Here is a 23,763-nt window from a genome sequence, read left to right as displayed (position 1 = left end):
AAATACTATCAAGGAAATCATATCAATTTGATAAATCAGTAAAATTTAAATTTTAAAATTTAAAAATTAAAATTTTTTATTAAACTTTTCCAAGAAACCTTCCCTAATTACTAGCTAGAAGCAACCTTTTGCTCTTTTAAGATTTTCAAAGACCCTATCATAACTTACCCAGTTTTTAAAACTGTGCATACCAGCTCCTTTCTCTGATAGTATACGATTTTTGCAGAGCAGGATCAATGAATCACATAGCATATTAGCTTCCATAAAGATAACCTTGATAAATGTCTCCTTAATGAATGAAAAAATTAAGCCAGTAATTGCTTTCTAACCAGGGATCTCACCTCCAATCTTGTTTCCTTTTAATCAATCTTCCACTCTCCTCCAAATTTCTCTTTCTAGAAAACACATATGATTATTCAAAAACCTTTGATTACCCACATTTCCCAAAAGGCTTTCAGTTGTAAGCACATCTTCCATCTAGCCACTATCTTCAGCTATTTGTTCTTCCTCTCAATCTATATTCCAGCCACAACATTAATTCATTAATGAAATACTTGCTGAATGTGTTTTATGTCAATTAGTGCACTAAGCACTGGAGACAGAAATATTCTATCCGTAAAAAAGTCATATAAAGAAATAATTACAGTTCAATGTGCTAAATGAATACTATAATAGCAAAAGAGTCCTAAGCAGCCCTTCCAAATCACACAATGTACTTGCAGACCTATATGCTCTGTTCTTGTGCTCTATTTACCTAGACTACCTTTTCTAAAACAGAATCATATTTATTCTTCAAGTTCCAACTCAGTGCCACACATTCTGTAAGATCCTCCCTAAATTCTGTAAGTAATGAAATAAATTGATCCCTTCTCTAGGTTCCTACAAATCTTTGATTGTAACACGGTATGGTATATATCATACAGAGACTCATATGCTTGTTTCCCACAGAACAGTATGTTCCCTGACAGCAGAAACCTATTAATCTACATACATAATAGGTTCTAATTTAAAACGTATTTAACTAACCTGAGTATATGATATGATTTATAATAGCTGTACTGTAAATTCTTAATCGTCTTTTTATTTGTACATTTTTCATTTCTGGTTGCAAATTTTATGGGTCTTAGAAGATATATGATCATTAATAAACTAGGAGGCTATCTTAGATTGTGATGAACAGAAGAGTAACTGTAGTTATTGATTGACTACCACCAAAACTCATAAGTTCTACTTTAATATACTGAGTTTCAACAAAAATCAAGAATTAAAAAAGTGAGAATTTCTCTCCCTACCTCACCCATACATAAAATTAATATGCCTTGTAAAGAGTTTAGTTCTTATAGAAGGGGAGAATAAAAGAACTACACATTTTCAATGTAAACTGCTAAAAAAGCACTTTTAATTGGAGCAATCACTACCCTTGGGATTATTTTTATTTCTTAGAAGACTACATAGTTTATATAATTTAGTGGCAGGTAGAGAAAAAAATAAAATTCTTCACAGCCAAGAAAAAAAACAGAACATTTACTGAGTTTTTCTCGTCACAAAATACTAGTTGAGTAGCAAAACACTAACATGAGTTATTCTAACATATAGGGGAAAAAAACATAAAGAATACAGAGTTTCAAAAAAAAAAAGAATACAGAGTTTCCATTACAACAGAAATCTAACAACATAAAACATATGTTCAAATTCAGGAGTGTAAATGTTTAAAAATAATCTATCTCCATTTAACCCAAAATTCAGGTGATATCACAGTTGAATAAAAAGAAAATCCCATTTAAAAAAAGTTATTTACTATTCTTATTGCTGCTTTTTTTGGGGGCCCTTTGTCTCCCACTGTGTGTTTCCAACAAAATATGTTGTAATATTTGCCCCTTTTCTTAATCACCACATTATTGCATATTGGAATTAGGATAGTAGTATTAGTTGTCCAAATTTTTTAAAATTAAAAGTTGAAAAGGGCTTTGGATACTTTCACAGTTAGTAGGAATGTCCTGCCAAGGTTGTAAGTTCAAATTTCCAAAATTACAAAACTTAAAAAATCAAATCAAAACAAACAGAAAGCAATAAGAAAAAAAAATTTTGGAAAAAAGGCTCATGTGATACTCCTTCCTTCCTACCCCTAAATCCTGTTTACACATTCAGTAGCCTTTGAACTAGGCTTATCTGGACTGAAGCAATTCCAAAGTCAGTTTTTTATTTTAAAATTAAATGTATATAATGACTCAGTAAATGGTAAGAGCACTTCATCACTTTTACCAACAAGGACCTGTACCTTTTCCTTTGTTTTCAAATAGAAGCAATAAGGTTAAAAAGCAGAGAATGGATACCACTTTTATTTGCTACCACTGCTCTTATTTAAAAGACAAAAATATTTTAAGGCCACCATAGACTTGATATAACATCTTTATATCAACACAGCTTACAATGAAAATCATGACCCCTACACATTAAAAATGCAACACTGCTAAGGATGTTAGTATTATGAGCTATTCAAAATACTGGCTTAAAGCTGCAGAAACCACATGCCAGGAAAGCAAACTAGAATTCCAATGTGATGATCTGTTTCTAAACACTGTTGCATGAGTGTGAAGAGAGTGGTATATACTGACCCCTTGCCCTTTTAAAACACCACTATGACTTCCTGTTTATCATTTCAAATGTCACAAGCTGAGTACAGAAGGATATTAAATCAGGGCATCTTGCTTTGCCTTCAGAGGCAATAAAAGTTCTCCCTTAAAGAAAACTGAATTAGAAGTTAACCGCTCTTAGAGCACCGGCTAAGCTGGCTATAAAATGGAGAGCCTATTCATTCTTCTGTTTCTGATAATTAACATTAAAACCAACAAACAAAACATACTACCCTAAGTTGAAAATTTTTATTGAGGGTCTTTAAAGTTACCTAAAGGTTTAAAGAAATTCTTTATTACTTGATTTCTATAATGCATTAGAGAAAAATACTCTAAATTAAAAGTACAGATATATAAAAGAGAATTATAGGTTATATAGTGCTGATCTTGAAGCTATAAAAGACCATAATGTGGGTATGCTCAATGAGTATGGGACAGCAAACAAGAAAGAGAAACATTATGCCTCTTCCATACTTGGAACAGTGTTTGCAGCTTTTAGGTTTCAGACGAAAGGAAGAAAATATGAATGTGGAAACAATTTCAGACTTTTGAGATTTAAATATACTTTACCAGAAAGAAATAGGACAGGGAAGGGGAAGAAGGAGAGAAGGCATGCTTAGGATCACATGAGCAAGAACAAAACCCTTTCTAATTCTATCAGCACAGTTCTGCAAAGTATTCTAGACCACAGAAGAACAACAACTTGAAAAATTAATCAATAATTAGGATCTAATAAATGAGCTTACACTTTAAAAATAATATTGCTAATTTTGAAAACAAGAACAACAATATCAACATAAACACCTAGTTCATCACTCTGTTCTCTTGAAATAGTCTCTTCACTTGGTTTCCTAGATACCATACTCTCTTGGTTCTCTTTGTCTGCCTACACTTTCTCAGTCTCTTTTACTTATTCCATCTCTCTAAGACCTAAATTTACAGTGTCAGTGTCGTGGGTGCTCAGTCCTCTTTTTCAGCTATTTACAATTACTTTTAACTTTCGCTACTTCCATTTCTGGGTATAACAGACTAAGGTACTAACAGATAATATGATTAACCCTTCCTCCAAAAAACAAAATAAAGCAAAACATGAAACCTGGACACAGTACAAAAAACCTACCTGAAGGTAAAGCAGAGTAAATGAAAGAAGACAGGCTCTGATGTAGAGTCTAAACAAACTAGGGTAAAGATGGGAAGCTATATAAATAAGACATCATCGCTTCAGAGTGCAACCTAAAACTAACTGCAGTCTGCATGGTTCAGGAGCAGTGGCTGAAGAACAGTGTTCATGGAACAGTGAAGCCCGGGTACCTTATCCACTTAGAGAGCAGGGGAAACCCAGAAGGGAAAGAACCACACAAGGAATCCCTAAACTTAAATAACTCATCCAAGGAACAGAATCAAAGCATCTCACTAAAAGGCAAAAGATCTGAACTGAGGCTAGAGGTGGTGTCCAAGAAACACTGTTTGAAATTAAAGCCTATTCCAAAAGTTAACTGATAAAGCCACCACTCACTGGAGAAAAATAACCAAACACAGAATCTCTGCTTAATCTTCATAATGTCCAGAGCACAATTCAAAATTACCCAGCATATGGGAATTCCCTGGCAGTCCAGTGGTTAGGATTCAGTGTTTCCACTGCAGGGGGCACAGGTTCGATCTCTGGTTGAGGAATAATTAAGATCGCGCATGCTGCGTGGCATGGCCCCAAACAAAAAAACAAACAAAATTACCCAGCAGATGAAGAACCAACAAAAAGAAATATCTTTTCTTCTCCACAAGCACAAATGGCTATTATCACTATCCTCCATGATATTAAAAAAAAAAAATTACTCTCAATGGATTAAAATCTTATCAGAGAAATAAAAAATCCCAGCAGAGAAAGAGAAACAATAAAAAACTGTTAACTGATTCAGCCAAAGAACATCAGTTACTGGGTGAAAAGACCACAGGATATTCACATAGTCTCAAAGTTATCATCTCACAGATTACTTAACAAATGCAAACAGAAAAAGGTACCTTTAAAAGGGAGGAATCTGGCAGACAACATCTAAACCAAGTAACTGGAACTCACCATTACCAGTAAAGGGACAAACATGTATGTGATACAATGTATTATTACTGTACTGTAACATTACAATTTTTCTATAGGTTTGAAAGATATTCCAAAAAGTTAGAGGGAAATACAAACAAAAGGAAAAAATGCCAAAAGGCATACTATTATAAATCAGAGAGGGGAAGAATTAAAACAGCTGTCTTGGGATCTATGCACATCCCTTACCAGGAAGAAACTGAGGGAAAAGTAGGTGATGGAGTTTAATCTACTTGTTAATATGCTGATAACTGGTTCTCCTGGTAATTATGCTAATGATTTTTGTTAGGAGGAAAGTCCTTATCTAATGAATGCTCTCAGTGAGATGTCCTGTTGTTAAGGATGCTTACAGTAAACTAACTCCGAATCTATGAATTTATGAGGGATGGCACATGGGAGAATATCATGTAAGCTATACAACCTTGGGGTACAGAATGCATAAGTTTCAAAATCTAAATGCTCGCTTCTATTAGGTAATACCTAAACTTCCTCATTTAAATATCTCATCTACTCTGTGCCAGAAAGTACATGTCTGATGCAGAAAGGAAGGACCTATGGAATCATGGAGAGTCCTAAATCTCTCCTATGTTCACCTATGCCTTCTGATTGCATCTATCTTTGAAACTATTAGTAAAGCTGGATTCTAGGTAAGATCTCTAATATATGAGTCTGATTTGATGATATGATTCTTTGGATTGGCTTACAAATAAAAGATGAAACTATCAAAAATAATTACAATCTTAGAACAATAGTATTAATACTATTACTTTAGTAGAATAAGTGAATTAAATGTTAATTTGACACAAATAATTAACACAGTATACTTTCAGGACAAATAAGGCATCTTTTACCCTATGGCAAATTTCTTTTTAAGCATTCATAATGGAAAAAACTTAACAAAATCATAGTATGTGAAATTACAGAGAAAAATCTCAATAAATTTTTGAAAAGCATATATAACCTGAAATACCATAAAATTCTAATTAATATATGACTATATATGACAAACATGCAACCAAGGGGGCGTGTGCAGTCTAGAACACGTCTAAATATGTCCTTTAAGTTAAGATTTTGCCCACTTTAGAGTTGTGAAGTTCAAATGATATGATATACAGTCGACCCTTGAACAACATGGGTTTGAACTGCATGGGTCCACATACACGAGGATTTTTTTCAAGAGTAAATACAATAGGACTACACAATCCAGGACTGGTTGAATCTGCAGATGCAGAACCACAGATACTGAGGTCCCACACTAATTTATACCCAAATTATTACCCAGATTTTCAACTGTACAGAGGGTCAGAGCCCCAAACCCCATGTGTTCAAGGGTCAACTGTAGTTATATTACTTTGATAATGTATTACTTTACTTTATTTTATATAATGCTTCTAAAGATCATAATCTACACCGTTTTCCTATCTGTGATCCACTAATGACAACCATTTAGAAACAGGCCATGATGGAGCATGAGATAAGGCAATCCTAACAGCTGATAAAGCTCAAAGGATGCTTTTAATAATAGAGAGTAGAAGATGTAAAAATAGAAAAAAAATGCAACAAAAGGTGAAAGAGGTTTAAAATAGAGAAGTAAAAGGTAGCAGGCAGAGCAAGATCTCACATGATATACAAATTATCACTGCATAGGAATATTCAGCATAAGGAAAATTAATGGCCTCAGAGAGGAGAAAGTAAAAAAAACAAAAAAGAGGTAACTGGGTATATTTAGCTGTAAGGAATTAAAGAATCTGAAAACTGGTTACACATCTTTGGGTCTTTTTTCCCTAGTGGGCAAGTTTCACGCTTATTATATCACTTAATCCAATCTTTAAGAAAGTAAAGACTAGATATATTTCAGAAGTTCTCATCTTAATGAAGCAGCACCGTGAAATAGCTAACAGTATCAGCTTTATAATTAGTTACAGTTAGTTCACCACCTAACAACTATTTGACTTTGAACAAGCTGCTGAACTTCTCTAAGCCTCAGTTTCCTATTCTGTAAGATAGGGATAATAATATCTATTTCATGAGATAGTGAATATAAAACATACAATATAGTGCCTGGCACGTAGTAAATAATAAAAGCTAGTTATATTACCTTTATTGTTGAGAAAAAGATTTCTTGGACATTTTGATTAATTTCACTGTATGCTTTAATTTTACCATCTCTTTCTCTAGCTAAATAACTTAGGGATCTGTAAAAGTCAATAAGCTACTTTAATCTCCAAAGAAAAAGGAACTGTTTCAAAAGGCAGGGTATATACTAGTATCAAAGTTAAAAGTGTGAATACTATTAGAAAAGGTAGCAAAGATTTCTTTCGTATTTATACATTACAGTCTATAAAACTGGAATCTTTCATTTTATAGTATCATAAAGATCAGGCCATTTTTTTTCCCTTGGCCAGAAAAAACAAACTCCCATTTCTAAAAATATATCAGGTTTTCTTCTTAAGGAAGTCTTCTTGCAACAAAATACCCTATTATCATATAAAGCAAGTATAGGACAGTATGTCATGAACAAGACTAAAAATGTAATGGTATATAAGCCAAGGAAAAAATTCATTTGGAAAAATGAGTAAGAAGAGGTTTTTCTCCAAATTTAATTGAGACTGTGAGCTTTCTGTTTTGTGACTATTTCTTTGATACTCCCATGTACACAATAAACACTCCCTTAAGAAATTACAAATGACCTTTCAATTTAAAAAAGTGCTTTATGTATTTGCTTCTTTTAGAAAAGTAGACCAATTTTGTAAAAGAACCACGGATGAAGAACGAAATTTGACATGTAAGGAAAGCAAACATATAGACTTACTCTTTTTCTGGTTTTTATACTTAGATTTAATCCAGTTTTTAAATACCATTACAAAAAGGAGTTGAAGGCAGAGTATCCAAATAAACCACGCTAACCACTGACAATAACTCAAGGAATATATATACTATTAATTTTATGAATTCAAGGACTATACCAGGCTAGGAATTTTAGCTTTATATGAGGCAACAATTCCATAGTGGTCTTTTATAAACACAAGGAAAAACAGAAACAAAACAAACAAAAACAATGATCATGACACAGTAATCTTGTAAACCTGTGAACTTTAATTATCACTGAGTCTGATTTTCTACTGCAGATGAGGTTTAAGAATTACAGAAAATAAGTTTCATATATAGATAAAATAGGACAACTTTTCTTTCTAATTAACTAAATTAAATTCATTATTGAGTTATGGAAGGGAAGTATTTTAAAGATTAATGAATACCTTTTCTTCCCAAACTCCTGATATACTGTACATAGGCTTATTATATATAAGCCATCCTTTCCATGGTAAAATAAAATCAGCAATTATATGGTAGCTCAAAGCCTCTGAATAATTTAGGACTACAAAAATGACTATTCAGAAGAAATTACAGGGAAAAATTTAGGTAAGGAATGTAATTTAGTAAGGAGCTTGGTTAAGAGAAAGTGAAAGACAACAGCATAACCATAACTTCCTACCTTAGTGTTATCCTCAAAAACAAAAATCTCTAAATATTTTATTTCTCACAGGAATTTTATGGAAAAAAAAGAAAAAGTCTAAATGTGTAATACAAAGTGATACAAATAATAATTAAGAGTCAAATACAGAGTATTTTGAATGAATGACTGGACAACAAGGGTATTAAAACTTAAGAGATATCAAATGGATTCCATGAATTTTACAGTCCTGTGAAAATAAACTTTAAAAACCCCCACAAAAACCATACCTCACACCAAAGAATCATGTCCTACATCGGTTTCTATTCAGATTAACTATTATAACTCTGTCTTATAGGACACTTTATCATCCTTCAAAAGGAAAAAATTGTGAGAAGCTTTGATAATCTAACTCAATTAAAATATTGTTAGAGATTTCACTTGCTCTTTTATCTATCTCAAAACTTAGAAGTTCTACCAAAATGTAATAGTCAAACATACATGCAAAATGACCCTGCAATTAAGGTAATTGCTGGTACCAAATGTTGTTTTTCAGTACTGCAATAAAACAGTCTCCCAGACATTTAATAGTATGTCATTTGGTAAATGAAAGTTTCCACAAAGTAAGAACAGAGAGAAGACCTAAAAATTATGCTAGTGAAGAGTTTGGCTGAAATAAAACAAAAATACGGATCATTTTGGTCCAATACTAATTTTATTTCAAGTTACTACAGAGCTGAATAAAGTGCTGACAACACCACACAAAAATTTATTGAGTTGGCAATAGGCAAAGCATGATGTCAGCCACCAATATCACCATCCACATTACCAAACAGCATGAACTTAACTTCGACTTGATCTTAACTTAGACTTCATGCCTAAAGTTACAGTAAAAATAAAAATCTTAGGTATGAAGCATTATTAAACATAGATGAGTTTAGTTTGGCATAGTTTTGACTCAAATTAGTCTAGTACTTTAAGAACTTCAGTAAAAAACATAGAATAATGCAAACAAACATATTACAATTTTCTAAACGTGCTACATTCTTCACCAAACAGACCCACACAAATAAGTCTTGGTCAACTCACGATTATATTCAAATAAGTAACACCAAACACACACAGAATGCAGGCTGACAGGAGACATGGAAACACACATATATACACATCCACACAATTTCTTACCTTCATGGCATGAATTTCTTCAAGCAATCGTTGTGCTCGTCTTTGGTTTTTCAACAGTGCATCTTTGGTACCCCTGCAAAAGACACATTATAATATGTGGCCAGAAAAACCATTTATTTTAGACTAGTATCATAATGAAAAGTCTCTCCATTTCTTTTAGAAGAGCTTAATAACTCTCTAAGTAACAAACATTCTGTTAACCTGCACTGCCCTCTCCTGCATCCGACACGTACCCCAATTCCATCAACAAACCCAAGCTTTTGGCAAAAATAAGCACTGTCCAGGTATTATATTAATGACTATTACCACTGATAGACAGTTTGCCTTCTAATTCCTTAATGGGAAAGCCAAATAATACTTTCTAATCAATTGATTAATAGCACATTGTATTTCATGTAAGTTTTATAAGCTACAGTTAAGTTTCATAAGCTACAAGGTTGGATATAATTTTATTAAATGACAACTGTTCTCTGGAATTAAATAAATACATAAAGATGTTAAATACACGATTATATCAGAGAGAAGGGCTATCTTATGAAACATTTACAAAAGAAAAAACAAGAAATTAATCAGAAACAAAACACATTTGAAGACTTTGTAAGTACTCATGCTTAAAGCATAAGAACTATAAATAACATACTTTTTCTCTAATACTAGTGATACCAAAAATACAAAACATTATTTTTTCAAAAAAATTAAATGGAACACAATGTTTTGATAAACACTTCCAAAAGGCCCTAAAGATTTCAAATTAATTACCAATTCAAGGAATAAGGTGATATGAAATCTTTATAACTGATTAAAGGTATCACTTGATTTGTTAAACTATATCAACATCTTAAAAAAAAACCACTAATAACATAAAATACATGAATAACCCCGAAGGATTTTCACTTTGAAAAAGCCACAAGAAGAGTTTTGAGAAAACAGAATTTATCATATATTTTAATTGAATATGGTCCAAACTATGTAAGGACATGCTGACAGAGCACATTTTCTCTCACTCAGATCCTATCTACATATAAAACAAAGTGCTGTATGAGTAAGACATTTAATTACTCCTCTAGGTCCCACCCTCAAATTTTGTAAATACTGAATAAAGACAACTTTTGACATTTTATTAGTCATAGGACCATGACTTTAAATGACTAACTTTTTTGACTTCAGTCTGCCAACACTCCTGACAAGTTTTCGGATAACCAAAACTCGGATTCTCTTCACTTCTTTTCTCATCTTCACAACCTTCAAGGAATAAAGCCAAAATTAGAGAGATTCTTAATTCAAGAAGAAACATACCTTATTTTGAGTATTAATATTATAGTATAAGTCTACCACTTTAATCAAAGCTTTATTTAACTATATTCATAGTTTGATGAAATCAAACTTCTTCCATAAACAGTGAAGGAATAAGAAATCAACATTCTAAATATGCGTCTGAGGATTTAGGAGAAACAACTTATTAAAAAAAAAAAAAATCACAGCACTCCCAGTGGCTAGTATTTTAAATTACACTTATATCTTGTTGGGCTTGGAACATAATAAATTGTGAGCTCCCTGACATCAGAGACCACCACATTTATCTTTGAATCCTTGTGGTTTAAAACAAAGCTTCACCCGTAATTGTAGGAATTTAATTTACTGAATGGACATTTGTATTAACAAAAGCAAATGCATGAAAGTGACTTTATTTTACTTGTTTTTAGCACACCCCTTTTATTTATATTCAGTAACAAATTATTTCAAGCATAACTCAAAAAACACAAGGGCACACACGCAGGTGCACACACACACACACATTTAAATCGCCCCATTACAGAACAATGCTGAGGTCTAAGAACAAAAAAACAGAATTATTGGCCAAGAGATAGAAATATTCCAATGATAAAGAACCCCATGTTATAATAGTACTTAGTGCAATGGGATGCTATTGAGTTTATCTTTTATCTATCATTGTTACGAGGCATACATCTTATAATTCCTCCTGTAATATCCTTCACCCCTCCTCCACTTCAGGAACTACATGAAATTCAGTTCAGAGATAATCGCTCCGGTGAAACCTTCAATGACTTCTTCAGTTAGACAACCATTCCATCCTTGGAGTTCCCACTATACCTGTAGGTAGCACCTACCACTGTACTGTCACTAACTGCTCATGAGGCTGTCTTTTTCTACTGTCTAAAATCTCCTGAAGGGTAGGGGCCTTGCAATATTTACATGTTTTCTGTGCCTGGCAAGAGTGCTTAGCACACATAATCCTCAAATTCTTCTTGCCAAAATAACAGTATCAACATCATTCTGTTTTTACAAGGCTCTTGTATTTAGCTGTTACCTCTTACCCTTCATTAATATCTTTCACCCCCTTATCATTGACAATATTGGCAACCAACTTACAATTTCTCTCCACCCTAAGTTTTGCCATTATTCTGGGTGATGTAGGTGTCTACTTGAATAACCCACCCCAATATTATATCCTCACTTCTTGACTTCCTCCTTTCTAATGACCTAATCTATTCTATCATAGCCACCCACTTCCAAGGTCACACATAGTTCTAGTCATTGCTCATAACTATTCCATTTCTAAAACCATCAATTCAAATACTCTGCACTGAGATCACAACTTCTTTCAGCTTGCTTGTTCAACCCCACCCACCATAATGGTCTTCGAGTTTACTGGAACCACTAGTTCACTGACCCCTATACATTCTCTCAAATGATTAGTCCTTTTCTTTTTAATTTTCCTTCTCTTATCCAGTTTAAGTACATAATCAACACTTGCCAATACCTTAAACTCATCCCTCTGGTTAGCAATCCCTCTAGTGAACCCTGGATAAAAACAACATTCTGAGTTCTTTTATCACAGTACCCCAAGAGCCAGGGAATATCTGAGGCATTCTATCTACTAGATATTCATCATAACTAACCTCAAATGGGTCCTTACACTTCCTAGCAATCCTATTATACATATATATTTTGGTCAATTCACTTTATAATGACTATTTTAAATCTGTGTCTGCTTTCCTAAAACATCTAACCTTTCTCCTCTCTCTTTTTCAATTTCATGGAGAAAATAAACATCAGATGGGAAACATCGTCTTTCTACTACCATGAATGTAAATTTACTTGCATCACCCATCCTCCTTTATTAATAAAGTTACAATATAAGAAATATCCCTGAACTTTTCTGAGGCTAATCTTTTAACTGTATTTTGGATCCCATCCTCTTCTGCCTTCCTATAACCCTTACTACAAACTATCCATTTACTCTAGCATTGTCAATCTCTTAAATGGATGTTTTCCACTAATCTTTAATCATGTTTGAGTCATTTTCATTAAAGAAAAGACAAACAAAACATCTCAGTACAAAGTTCACTAGGAGCACCCTCTCTCAACTGCCCCAGAGTCAAGCTTTTAGAGATGTTCAAACTCACCATCTCCTTATCTGCATGCCACATAAAAATTCCCATCAGTCTACTAAAAGCTGTCAAAATGATTTCTAGAAGTCACCAATGATGTCTACAAGTCCCTGAATCCAACAAGAATTTTTCAGACTTCATTTTGCTTGAAGTCTCAGCAGCATTTGATACTGTTGAACACTTTCTCCTTCTTGAAATACTCTCCTTTTGGTTTCCGTAACAGAATACTATCCTGGTTTTCCTGCTTTCTCTCTAGCTACTTCACTTTGGTCTTCTGTGAAGGCACATCCACCTCTAATCAGTCTTGAACTGATTAGGCCAGCTCTTCTTTTCAAGATATACTTTTTAGCCCTAAGTGATCTTATGTGTGTATACAGTTTTAATTTGCCACCTAAACAAAGATGACTTGAAAATTCCTACCTTCACGTGAGATCTCCACTTTAGCTCCAGACCTAAATGTGTAACTGCCTACGTGACATTTCAAGTATGCTTAAAAAATCACCTCCAACTCACACCTGAACCCATGTTCTTCACTCCCAACTGGATCCCTTTTTTGGTGTTTCATATTTAAGGGAACAGAACAATCCTTTCAGTTATAAACCTAGGCTCATTATAGGTAGCTTTCTTTTCTAAATCCCTCACAATGAATCTATTATCAAGTCCTGATAATTTTATTTCCTAATTACCTCTCAAATTGTACCATTTTTCTTCTATCTTGACTTCTTGGCTCTCTTGGCTGAGTTACTGGCAACTGTTTTCTCAATATCCATTCGTGCCCTTCTCCAATCAGGTACCCACAACTCAATCAGAATACATTTTTTAACACTTAGATCCAAATGCTCTTATAATGGTCACATGGGCCATCTTTTACTCCGTCCTCACCATGCTTATAACTACCACCAAATCTTTACACCTGCTGTTTTCTCTGATAGGACTGCTTTCTCTCCATGTTAGCTTAACATCTTATCTTTCTGATTTTGGCCCAACTGTCATTTCTCAATAAAGTGTCTCCTGGCCTCCCTCAGGGGTCAAAAAGTGCTTCTAGAATTATCATGACACTTATTTTAAGTTTAATATTTTACTTTTAATCTGATTATGCTTAATGTGTCTTTCTCCCACTAGGTTATAAACTCCACGAAGGTCAAATATCTGGTTTTATTCAACACTGCATCTTAACACCCAGCATAGTAGATGGCATACAATAAGTGTGTTCAATAAATATTTGTTAAGCAAATGACCAGAAAGGGAGCAATACTCACTTGTTCATTCACTGTTTCAAAAGAGTAATATAATAACAGAATGTAGAGTAATCAGATTTCCACTAGATATGTTAACCTCTTTTAAATTTGTTTCAAAGTTAGATCTACTTAGAAAAAAAATCATACTTGCATAAACAAAAGCCATTTAGACAAGGTTTAAGTGGAAAAATGAATTGCTACATTTCATAAGCAGCATAATAGGGGGTTATGATACATTTTTTGAAAGTTAAGTCATTCATAAAATAAATAGCAAGTAATAAATTATGCATTAAAATGTAGTAACAAATATTTCTAACTGCTGTAACCTGTAGGCGCATGACATGATTATATACTATTTGCTAACTGCTCTTAACCAAACTTGATTAATAAATTGCAGTGGGCAGAACTGGTCCTCAGTCACATTTCAATCTTGGGAAAGCTAGACTCCAATTTTAAAATTCCAATTTAAGAAGTACTATGTTTGTCATTACTGCATAAGGGAATTCTGAAAAGCAAAGGGAATGCTTCATGTATTTAGTTTCATGCCAATGCCAAAAAATGCTTTTCTAGCTTATTAACTTTTCCAGTATTTGTTAAGTTTAATATACTAAAAAAATAAGTATATTCACTTCATGTAAAAATGAAACTATTACTTTTATTTTCCTCACACTGCCTGCCCCAAACACCTAGCTTTCTCCAAGCATTTAAATTTATTTTTGTAAAACTGACAAACAGCTACCAGTAGCCTTTTAGTTAGGATTTAAAAGGTTGCCAATTCATTTGTTACCCAGGAATAATGAAGCTGGTTGACAGATAACCCAGATGTCAACAAACAGGCCTAAAACACTCAGTATTGTCAGAAGGCCAATGTACTGCTTAAGGGCAACATGCTTTGGTGAATTCTTCAACCAAAAGCAAATAGAACTGTCTTTGTTAGAAATGTGAAAAGAGTATAATATTGTTCAGGAGGAAAAGAAGGAAAGAGAAATAAAGTAAGCAAGGACAAAACAGGCAGAATAATGAAATGTGCTGAAAGAGAAGAGACAAAACGAAAAAGAAGTGGAAGGGAAGAGTTTGAAGTCAAAAATTGAAAGACAAAACTCTGTAGGTCATCATTACCAAGACTGATAAGCCCAAGCTGAGTGCTTCCAAGCTGCAAAATAATCCATTTAATAATCTATAAGAGGACAAGAAAAAGAGGTAAGACACACACATCCACACCCACACAAAATACATGCACTGAAAATGAGGTGTCGCCTAAAACCTAGGCATAGAGATGCCCTCAGTTAACCTGGTGAAATCTGAACACAGTAATGTAACCTGGATCAACTCTTAGGTAGACAGTGCAAAAATACAATCATAAATAAATAAAAAGCTAATATACCTGACTGGAAAAAGAACATGTGAACATATGGGCAAGAGTCAACTTAAAACACAGGAAAGGGAACCACAAAGAGCAAAAGCTGGCATTGTCTGAATCAAGAAGATTCCAAAGAAAGGTTCCCCAGCTCAAAGACCTGGGAACTCCAATTTCTACTGGAATAACTCAATTATGGGGACAGATGTATCACAGCCCAACACTGAATCATGCACCTGAAACCCTTTTTGCGGCTCTGTATTTCAAGTAGTTCATGTGGATCAGTAGACAGGAAAAGAATGTGTCTTACAATGTGAGCATTAGTATCCACATTAAATATATTTCTCAATAAACTAGTTTTGTTATGTATATGGTCTCTTAAAAGTTTATGGTTGATATGAATTTGCTTTTGAGAGAATACTTTTTTGAGAATACTTTTGGGGTGACAACAATAGCAAGTTTCTGATCTACAAAGCTGAGAGCAAACTTTGGTTCACAGACAAAAGTAAACGTAAATGTTACCTTGAAATGAGTCGTAGTTGGCTATCTGCTAGCCAGTCAATTAGCCAACCTCTTTTGGTAATGTACTAACTTCGCTACACATATGAGTTAACTTATAACAAAAACCCACGGTTATTAGAAAACAATTATTCTGAGAGCTAGTTGCTCTAGAGAAGTCTGCAGTGCTAAGAAAAATCTGAGTGTATCTCTGTTTCTTAGAATATATTAAAACTTCTGCTTATTCATTACCCACCTGTCAGACTGGCAAATACAAAAAAATATGACAACACATTCTGTTTGTGAGACTGTGAGGAAATAGGCACTCTCATACATTGCTGGTAGGAATGCAAATTGGTATACTCCTTCTGGAGGAAACTCTGGCAACACCTAACAAAAATTCTACTTCTAGAAATCTGTCCAGAAGACATACCTCCAGCTATAGCAAAAGGCTATGCACAAGACTATTCAATGCAGCATTTTTACAAAATGTTGCATAAGAGATAAAATATTGCATATAAATAAAGCATAAGCAATGTACCATTTTAAATCAATGCAGGAAATCTGCATGTATTATGGATAAACACTGAAAACACTGTTTGGTGAAAAAAATAACTTTTTGAATTATACATATGATACTGCATTTATCCAGTATGATACCACACATGCAAAGTGTAAAAATATACAACACAATACTATACACTGGGTATGAATATGAAAATTATAAAAAATACATATGAGAAAACACACTGAATGAGTAATACTTCTAAGGTGGAAAAGAAGCTGGGTGGAATTAAGCATTACAATATGGCAAAATATTGACACTTGCTAAATACAGAAAGCAGATTATAAGGACATTTGTTATATCATTTTCCATATGTTTGAACTATTTCATAGTTAACAATATTAATTACAGGTTTATACAGAGGGCTTCTAATTTGGCCATTTGGATGATAATTTACTACTGAATTATACTTTTTATTTCTGATGAGCAACAATTTTAAAATTCTAGAGTGCTTGGTGATTATCTACAACTTAAGCATATGCTGCCACCTAGCAAAACTTCCCAGAATTGTTTAACAACCAAACAGAAAATGGTTCTCTTCTGAAGGATGGACCCTAGTTTACTACTTCAGTAAAGAATTATTAAAAAGTATCACATATTTAATTATGAAACTGGAGATTTGCAACTTCAGAAGCACGTACAAATACAATTCTTGACATTCTTATCTTTTACAAATAAGTAAAGGCAAATCATTTTGTTCTCTGGCATTTTAGTTTCTACCTTTACTATCTTGCAGGACATGGAAAGCCATTTTCTAATGAGCTTCTTAATAATTTGCTATCAAGAATAAAATAATGTCAGTTTCATACAGAAGCCTTTGGCCCTACTGTGGAATTAGAGTACCAGATTAGAATGTTTCACCTCCTAATTCTGATTTTATATATCACTGCTGCCTAAAGAAACAAATGACTGAAGGAAACCCAGCTCTAGTTTTCCAAATTCTTTACTCATTAAATGCTTACTGTTGTTTTCAATTGTGCTTCCCTTCTCTGGTTCTAATGGAAAGGGAGAAAAAAGTCTTCATTTAGCAGATTTCTCCCCCTCATCTTAACATTAGGTGATTCAAGTTGAGTTAGCCATACTTTTACCTGCCCAGCAAGTATATGGTACTTATTATACACAAGGTACTATGTTAAACATTAGGGAAGCTGCTATAATAAATCAATTAAATATTCTCTCTTCAAAGTCCACATGAGTGCTTGTGAAGATAAAATATGCGATAAATAATCATAAGATAAAGTAAAAAGTAATACTTTATTTTTAAAAAAAGTAAAGGTAGAATTTTACATTATTTCAGAAGAATACATGTATTTTAAGAACCTAGAGCCAGGAAGTGTGTTATAAATATCAGCCTTTAGCCCTGGAAAATTATTTAAAAAAACAGAATTAGAGCTGAAGACATTGAAAGTTAGCATAATATAATAGTTGTGTCTGCAAGCTGGCTTTTATCTTCACAAAAGACATTTTGGGAAATTAAAGATACTGTAAATTAGCTGGCCACATAACTTTTTAAAAGAAAAGACTATAATTAAAAATTATGGAAAAAGGATTCCAATCAAATTAATCACAGATATGAGTACCAATATTCCAAAGATAATACCAGAGATTTACAAATTTTTGCAAATGTGATAAAACCTATGAAATATTTCGCCCTCCCCCAGAGACAGGCTAAATACAACAAATTACACATAATTTCAGGCAGTTATACGATCCCTGAAATTCATTCCTGAATCTCAGTTAAGGAGACCTAATTTAAGTCATTAAGGATCATAAAAATGATGCCTCAAGTTACTCATTTAACAGACAGGCACTGAGGATATGATGGTGAGCGAAAATTTAGTCAGGTTGAGGGCATAAGAAATCTCTCTCACATTCACATGCCCCACACATTAAGCAATTCTTACACATGCTAAAAAGAAGTAAATAGTGCTACAAAAGCTTACAAAAGGAGTAAATGAAAGTCAAGAAGCATTTCCCTGAGAAAGTGACTAAGTAGAAGTATAAAATGTACTGTGAGGAAAAGGAGCTGTGGGTAAAAGGAACAGCAAGTGCAAAAGATCTGGAGAAGGCTATGCTAGATAGTGGAGGAAAGCCAGTGTGGCTGAAGTACACAGCCTGAGGGCGGTGAGAGTAGTGGTATAACAGTGGAGACTGGCTTTGTGTAGATTCGTCTTGACCAAAAGCAACAGGAAGCCACCAAATCAGTTCTAAGCAAGGAAACACATGATTAGATTTGTTTTGAAGAGAGCACTCCAGCTATACTAGAGAGATGAGATGAGAAAACAAGTCAAAGTAGCTGGGAGGCTAGGATAGTAGTTCTGCTGGGAGATATAACTTGGACTAAGATAAGGGTGATGATGGAAAAGTAATGGGAAGATAGAAAGATAACAGTGAATTTAAACTGTTTTTCATATATATTTCTTCCATGAAGAAGTTTTAATTCATTTTTTTTACCAATTTTCTATGAGATGACTTTTCTTAAGTTCCATGAGCTATTTTATAGTAATACATTAGCCATTTCTCTGTCATATTTGCTGTATTTTTTTCTAATTGGTTGTCCCATTTTTCCCCCTTTGTTTTTCAATTTTTATGTAAACAACTGTTTTTCCCTTAGTAGTGTTTCTCCCGTTAATTTTAAATTATAACACTTTTCTTCCACCATCTCCACTTTCTTCTATCCTTTTTTTTCCTACCTTCATATTAGAACATGTAAGGTTTACTTCAGTGTGGGATGTACAAACTTCCTAATTGGATAAGTTCATTCAATCATCCAGCAAACAGTTACAGACCACATATGTTGCAGGTGACAGACATACACACCAAAAGAGAGAAACAGGTAAACAAGTGTTTTCAGAGTAGAAAGCATCCTGGTTGCATAAAGAATAGACACCCAGCCCAGACTGCGGTGAATTAGTGAAGACTTCCTAAAGGCCAAATTTTAACTGTTTTGAAGAGGCCTGGAAACTAAGTGGAAAAAGAAAGAGCCTTAAGTGAAGAGTGGGGTAAATGACTGTCCCCACTCCTTTCACAGTAATTTCGAAATTGAACAGGAAGTTCACTAGTATTTCCAGTGAATTTCCAAGGACATCACTCTGATTAAGATCTTTTATACCTCCTAGGGAATCTAATGGAAAAATAGACCACCAAATGCTTTCTGTAACTAGCACAAACTTAACATATGTTTATCAATATAAACACCTTCAAGAGTTCTCCTCTTCGGTATACCCTGTTCTCCACTGTCAAGCAAAACCCAGACTTACTAACCTGGTAGTAAGGCAATAATACATTTCAGCTTTATTTCCTACTTTATCCCACAAGTTCTCATCAGTAGAGAGTTATCTACTACTATACAATCCAAGGGGATTCCCACTCCCATTCTTTCCTCGCTTATACTGGTTCCTCTGGTTAGAACACCTTCTTTCTCCATCATTGAAATCCTGAATGCAATCCTGTGTAGGACCCTTAAAGACCAAGAACAAGTTATCACTCATTTCATCTTGCCCTCTTTGGAAACTTTTCTGCACTACGTAACTTTTTTCTGTGAGCATTGTCCTGTATCATTGATGAATGGTGCTTAACCTTTCCTACCTCAGAACAGGTTGCTTACAGAACTGTGTAATATGAACAGTGGCTTGCTCACAGCAGACTCATATATCCACTGAACAAAAACGGCGAATAATTTCCTTTGCTGTAGTTGTGAGGTCCTCATTTGATTCCTGCTTTTCCAGCTTACTTTAAGTCTTTGATGACTATGACTTCCTTGAATAGAAGCAGAAACTAGAAAGGGGAAAATGACAGAAATGGTAACCTGGTGACATGTAATGGTGGAGGTGATGAGGGCAAACGTCTGATGAGACTGGATTTAAGAGAAAAGGAGAGATGAAAACTTGTGGACAGCAAGTATTAAAGTTCTGCTGTAAATGGAAGCACAGAAATAGGACAGTAGCGGAAAGAAGAAATGAGGTACTGAGCGAGCGTACATCCTTATAAATGATACGGTCTCATTCAAGATGAACAATTTCTTAGGAAAAGCTACAGCTCTCAATCTCTCCTTCATTTTCTGCAGTCAACAAAAGGCAGGAAATATATACTGAGAGTTTACTGTCAGGCACTGTGCAAACACTACATACTCCAGTTAATTTCTCACTCCAGCCTTGTTGGGGAAGGTACTATCATGAGCTTCGTTTTACAGATAGACACTGAATAAAGAGATTAAATATTCTTCCCAAAGTACCACAAATAAAAACTCACGAGGACTGAGGGCCAGAGACACTTCACCTAGAAACCAGGGGGTAGGAGAGTGGGGGTGGGGAGTTACGGTTGTCAGTCTCTGAGCTCCAGAAAACTCGCCTGACTCCCGCCTCGCCCAAGCCCCTCAAAATGACGCAGCAAAGCTGTCCTGAGGACCCTAAAGATCAGTCCCACAGGTTTCTAGACCTCGGTGCTCACCTCGTTATTGAGGTTCAAAGTCCCCGGCTGGTCCATGGTAGCTCTAATAAGTTCCCCGGCTGCCCGCACGTGAACTGCATCAGCCGGAACGCGGGTGCGTTGCCACGCCCCTCCAACGGCGGCCTCGTTGGCCCAAAATTCATCCGCCGACTGCTTCAGCCGAAGTGCGAGTAAAAGGTATACTGACTCTGAGGTGAAGGACGGAAGTGACGAATAACAACTTCCTGCGTGGAGTGCACCCCGGCTGATTTGCGCGTTCCTATGGAAACTAGGTAGGGGCCGGTGGCAAAGAGGGCGCTCCAGAAGCCGTTGCCTTGTTTAGAAGTTTTTCAAGTTGCTAATTTTCTTATATTCGTTCGCAGAGTGGGTCCAGCTGTGTAAGGACCTTGTTTTTCGTGTCTCAATGGGAGTGAAAGCCTTTATGAAATGATCACTTGAGCGACCAATTTTGCTCCGAATTTTTATCTAGCGTTTGTGAAGATTTTTGCGCTTCTAACAAACACATCTGTTAGATTCAGCTTTTTTACCAGCCTCACTTTATAGCTCAAGCATGGACATATTTTTCTGCACACTGTAAGAAGGTCTAATGAGCTTATAAAACAGAACCAGGATGCACATTTCATGCTGCCTGTGAGATTGGCTGTTTTGAAGTATTAGGCTGCGTGTAGAGGACACATGAGGGACTGAGTCGGAGTTAAATAACATATTAATAGTTAACACCTGGTAGTATAGAGCTTTAAAATGGGTCAAGTGCTGGGACAAACACTTTGCGTGAATTATCTCCAAAATAGTCAAATCCAATGAGATAGGAAATATTATTCTTATTTTACAGGTTTGGAAACTAACTTTCGAGGGGCCAAGTGTCTTGTCAAGAGTTGTCCAGCTGGAGCCGACCACTGCTACAGGATTCCAGGGCTGGTTACATAATCTAAGGGGCCCAGTGCAAAATGAAAATGCAGGACCCCCCCCCCATTCAAAAAGTAGGAAAAAGTTTCTTCTTTTCTTCCGTGGTGTCTTTTGACCTGTCATGTGCTTTCTATTTGGTATTTAGTGTGATGCTCCCTCAAGCACAGGGATGCCATGGGGCTAGTGCACATCTTCACAGGTGCCTGGGACCCATGCTTGAGGACTCAGGGAGGAGTGCCTGTACTGGACCAAGATGGCAGTAGTTGCTGGGCAGAGACAGGGAAGTAGGAAGCCAGAGAACCCAAATGGAAGTATGTAGCAGGTAAGACCACACTTGACCTGAGACTAAGCCGTTGACATATGTTTCATTGTCCCACTGGATTTCACTTACAAAACTCAAATTCACAGATAACCTTATTAAGTATTTCAAGACTGTGTGGAAAGTAAATTTAAGCCAGGCCCACTTCTGAGCTTCTGTCCAGGAAGACAGTCCTGTGCAAGGCCAATGCTCTTGACTCCTGATTCTGTACTCGATTTACAATAACTCAGTCTTGTGTTTGGATTGGTATTCTTCAGTGTGTGATTTGGGCAGAATTGGATTAATGCGTGACTTCCTGTTTCACTAGCGTTGCATAAAGGTAGTTTTTGCATTCATAAATCATACGCTGAATTTTAATTGTCTCCTTATTCAGCTACTTCTCCTCATTAAAACTGATCTCCTGGAGTGCAGGGGTTTTTCACCCCAGGTGGCTAGTAGGCACTTCATACATAAATACTCAGGAAAGGTTGTTTTAAAGATAAATGTAGAGCTTTATGGAAAATGTGTCTTCTAATTTAGGAGAAAGGTGTTAGTATGATTCCATAATGCTTCAAAAATGTATTAATATGAAGTTTGTCTATAACTCTTAAAGTCTCTGTAATGTTTTCTCTTGACCACTCCTCTTGTTCTCCAACATCTCATTTCTCTAGCCAGCACAGTCTCTTCAGGCTCAGCGTTTGTTTTCTACCTTTTCTTAGCAGAAGCTCTCTCTTTTGCTTATGATGCTCCCTCTGCCAGATCGGCTTTCTCAAGTGCTACTTTTCAAGACAGGTTCACATTCTATACATCCTTTTTTAACTATGGTCTTCATAGCCCCCAACAGAAGTTAATTTTTCTCATCAGCAGTTCATTCTTACATTATTTACAATATTCTACTTTAATTTGAAATTTCTTATGTACTGTCTACTCTTTTACATGATAAGCTCTCAGCAACTTTAGATATTCATTTTTAAAGTGACTTGTAGTTTTTCATTGTACCTGATATATCACTTAAATATCAATCCATCTCTGTCTTTTGATGTTACAACCTCAAAAATCATTTTGATTCTTTACAGAAGTGATTCTACTAACTAATCTGCTTTCATTAAGCTATACACATGTCCTCTAGGAATAATAATGCATTTGTGTTCATCAGGCTACAAGTTTCTCTAGAAAGCAGCACCTGCCCCTTTTATTCCTGAAGGGCTGGTCCTGGATCATTTAAATGCTGTCAGAGATATGAAACAACAAAACTACTATCATTAAAAGCAACTGGTACAAGATCTTTTTCCTCTTTATTGCAGTGTTACATTTAGTGGAAGTAAGGATTCGCAAGCATATACAATAGGGATTCAAGTTTTCCAAATTCAAACTTCTTAAGACTTTCTCAAATCCCACTGTACTTGTCTACTCAGGCTACAACAAAGTACCACAGAATGGGTGACTCAAACAACAGAAGTTTATTTTCATACAGTTCTGGAGGCCAGAAGTCCAAGATCAAGGTGCTATCATGGTTGTTTCTCCTGAGAGTTCTCTTCCTGGCTTGCAGAAACAGCCTTCTTGCTGTGTCCTCACATGGCCTTTCCAATGTGCATAGCTGGAAGAGCCTTCTCTGATGTCTTTCCCTCTTCTTATAAGGATGCCAATCCTATTGTATTAGGGCTTCACCCTTATGACC

The 23,763-nt window shown here is 35.0% G+C and overlaps 1 protein-coding gene across 2 annotated transcripts in view; it reads right to left on the bottom strand.

The window, feature by feature from the left end:
- SRFBP1 (serum response factor binding protein 1) overlaps positions 1–20,994 on the bottom strand; it is a 52,587-nt gene extending 31,593 nt beyond the window's left edge. Inside the window, exons 1-3 of one of the 2 annotated variants that reach the window (XM_022564912.2) lie at positions 20,882–20,994; positions 10,515–10,603; positions 9,362–9,434 (exon numbers count right to left, since the gene is read on the bottom strand). In XM_022564912.2, coding sequence (XP_022420620.1) covers positions 9,362–9,434; positions 10,515–10,603; positions 20,882–20,917 — 198 coding nt within the window. In that variant the 5' untranslated portion in view covers positions 20,918–20,994. Of the gene's footprint in view, positions 1–9,361; positions 9,435–10,514; positions 10,604–15,131; positions 16,519–20,881 lie in introns of those variants that run through there. The other variant, XM_089909224.1, reaches the window with a different exon arrangement.
- Positions 20,995–23,763: the final 2,769 nt, after the last annotated feature.

This window comes from Delphinapterus leucas, chromosome 3, assembly GCF_059928025.1.
Source record: "Delphinapterus leucas isolate spDelLeu-1000000601 "Yukka" chromosome 3, BTC_Dleu_Yukka2, whole genome shotgun sequence".
NCBI classification, from domain to species: Eukaryota; Metazoa; Chordata; class Mammalia; order Artiodactyla; family Monodontidae; genus Delphinapterus; species Delphinapterus leucas.
The sequence above is the reverse complement of the archived record's forward strand: the minus strand, read 5'-3'. Positions and strand labels throughout refer to the sequence as shown.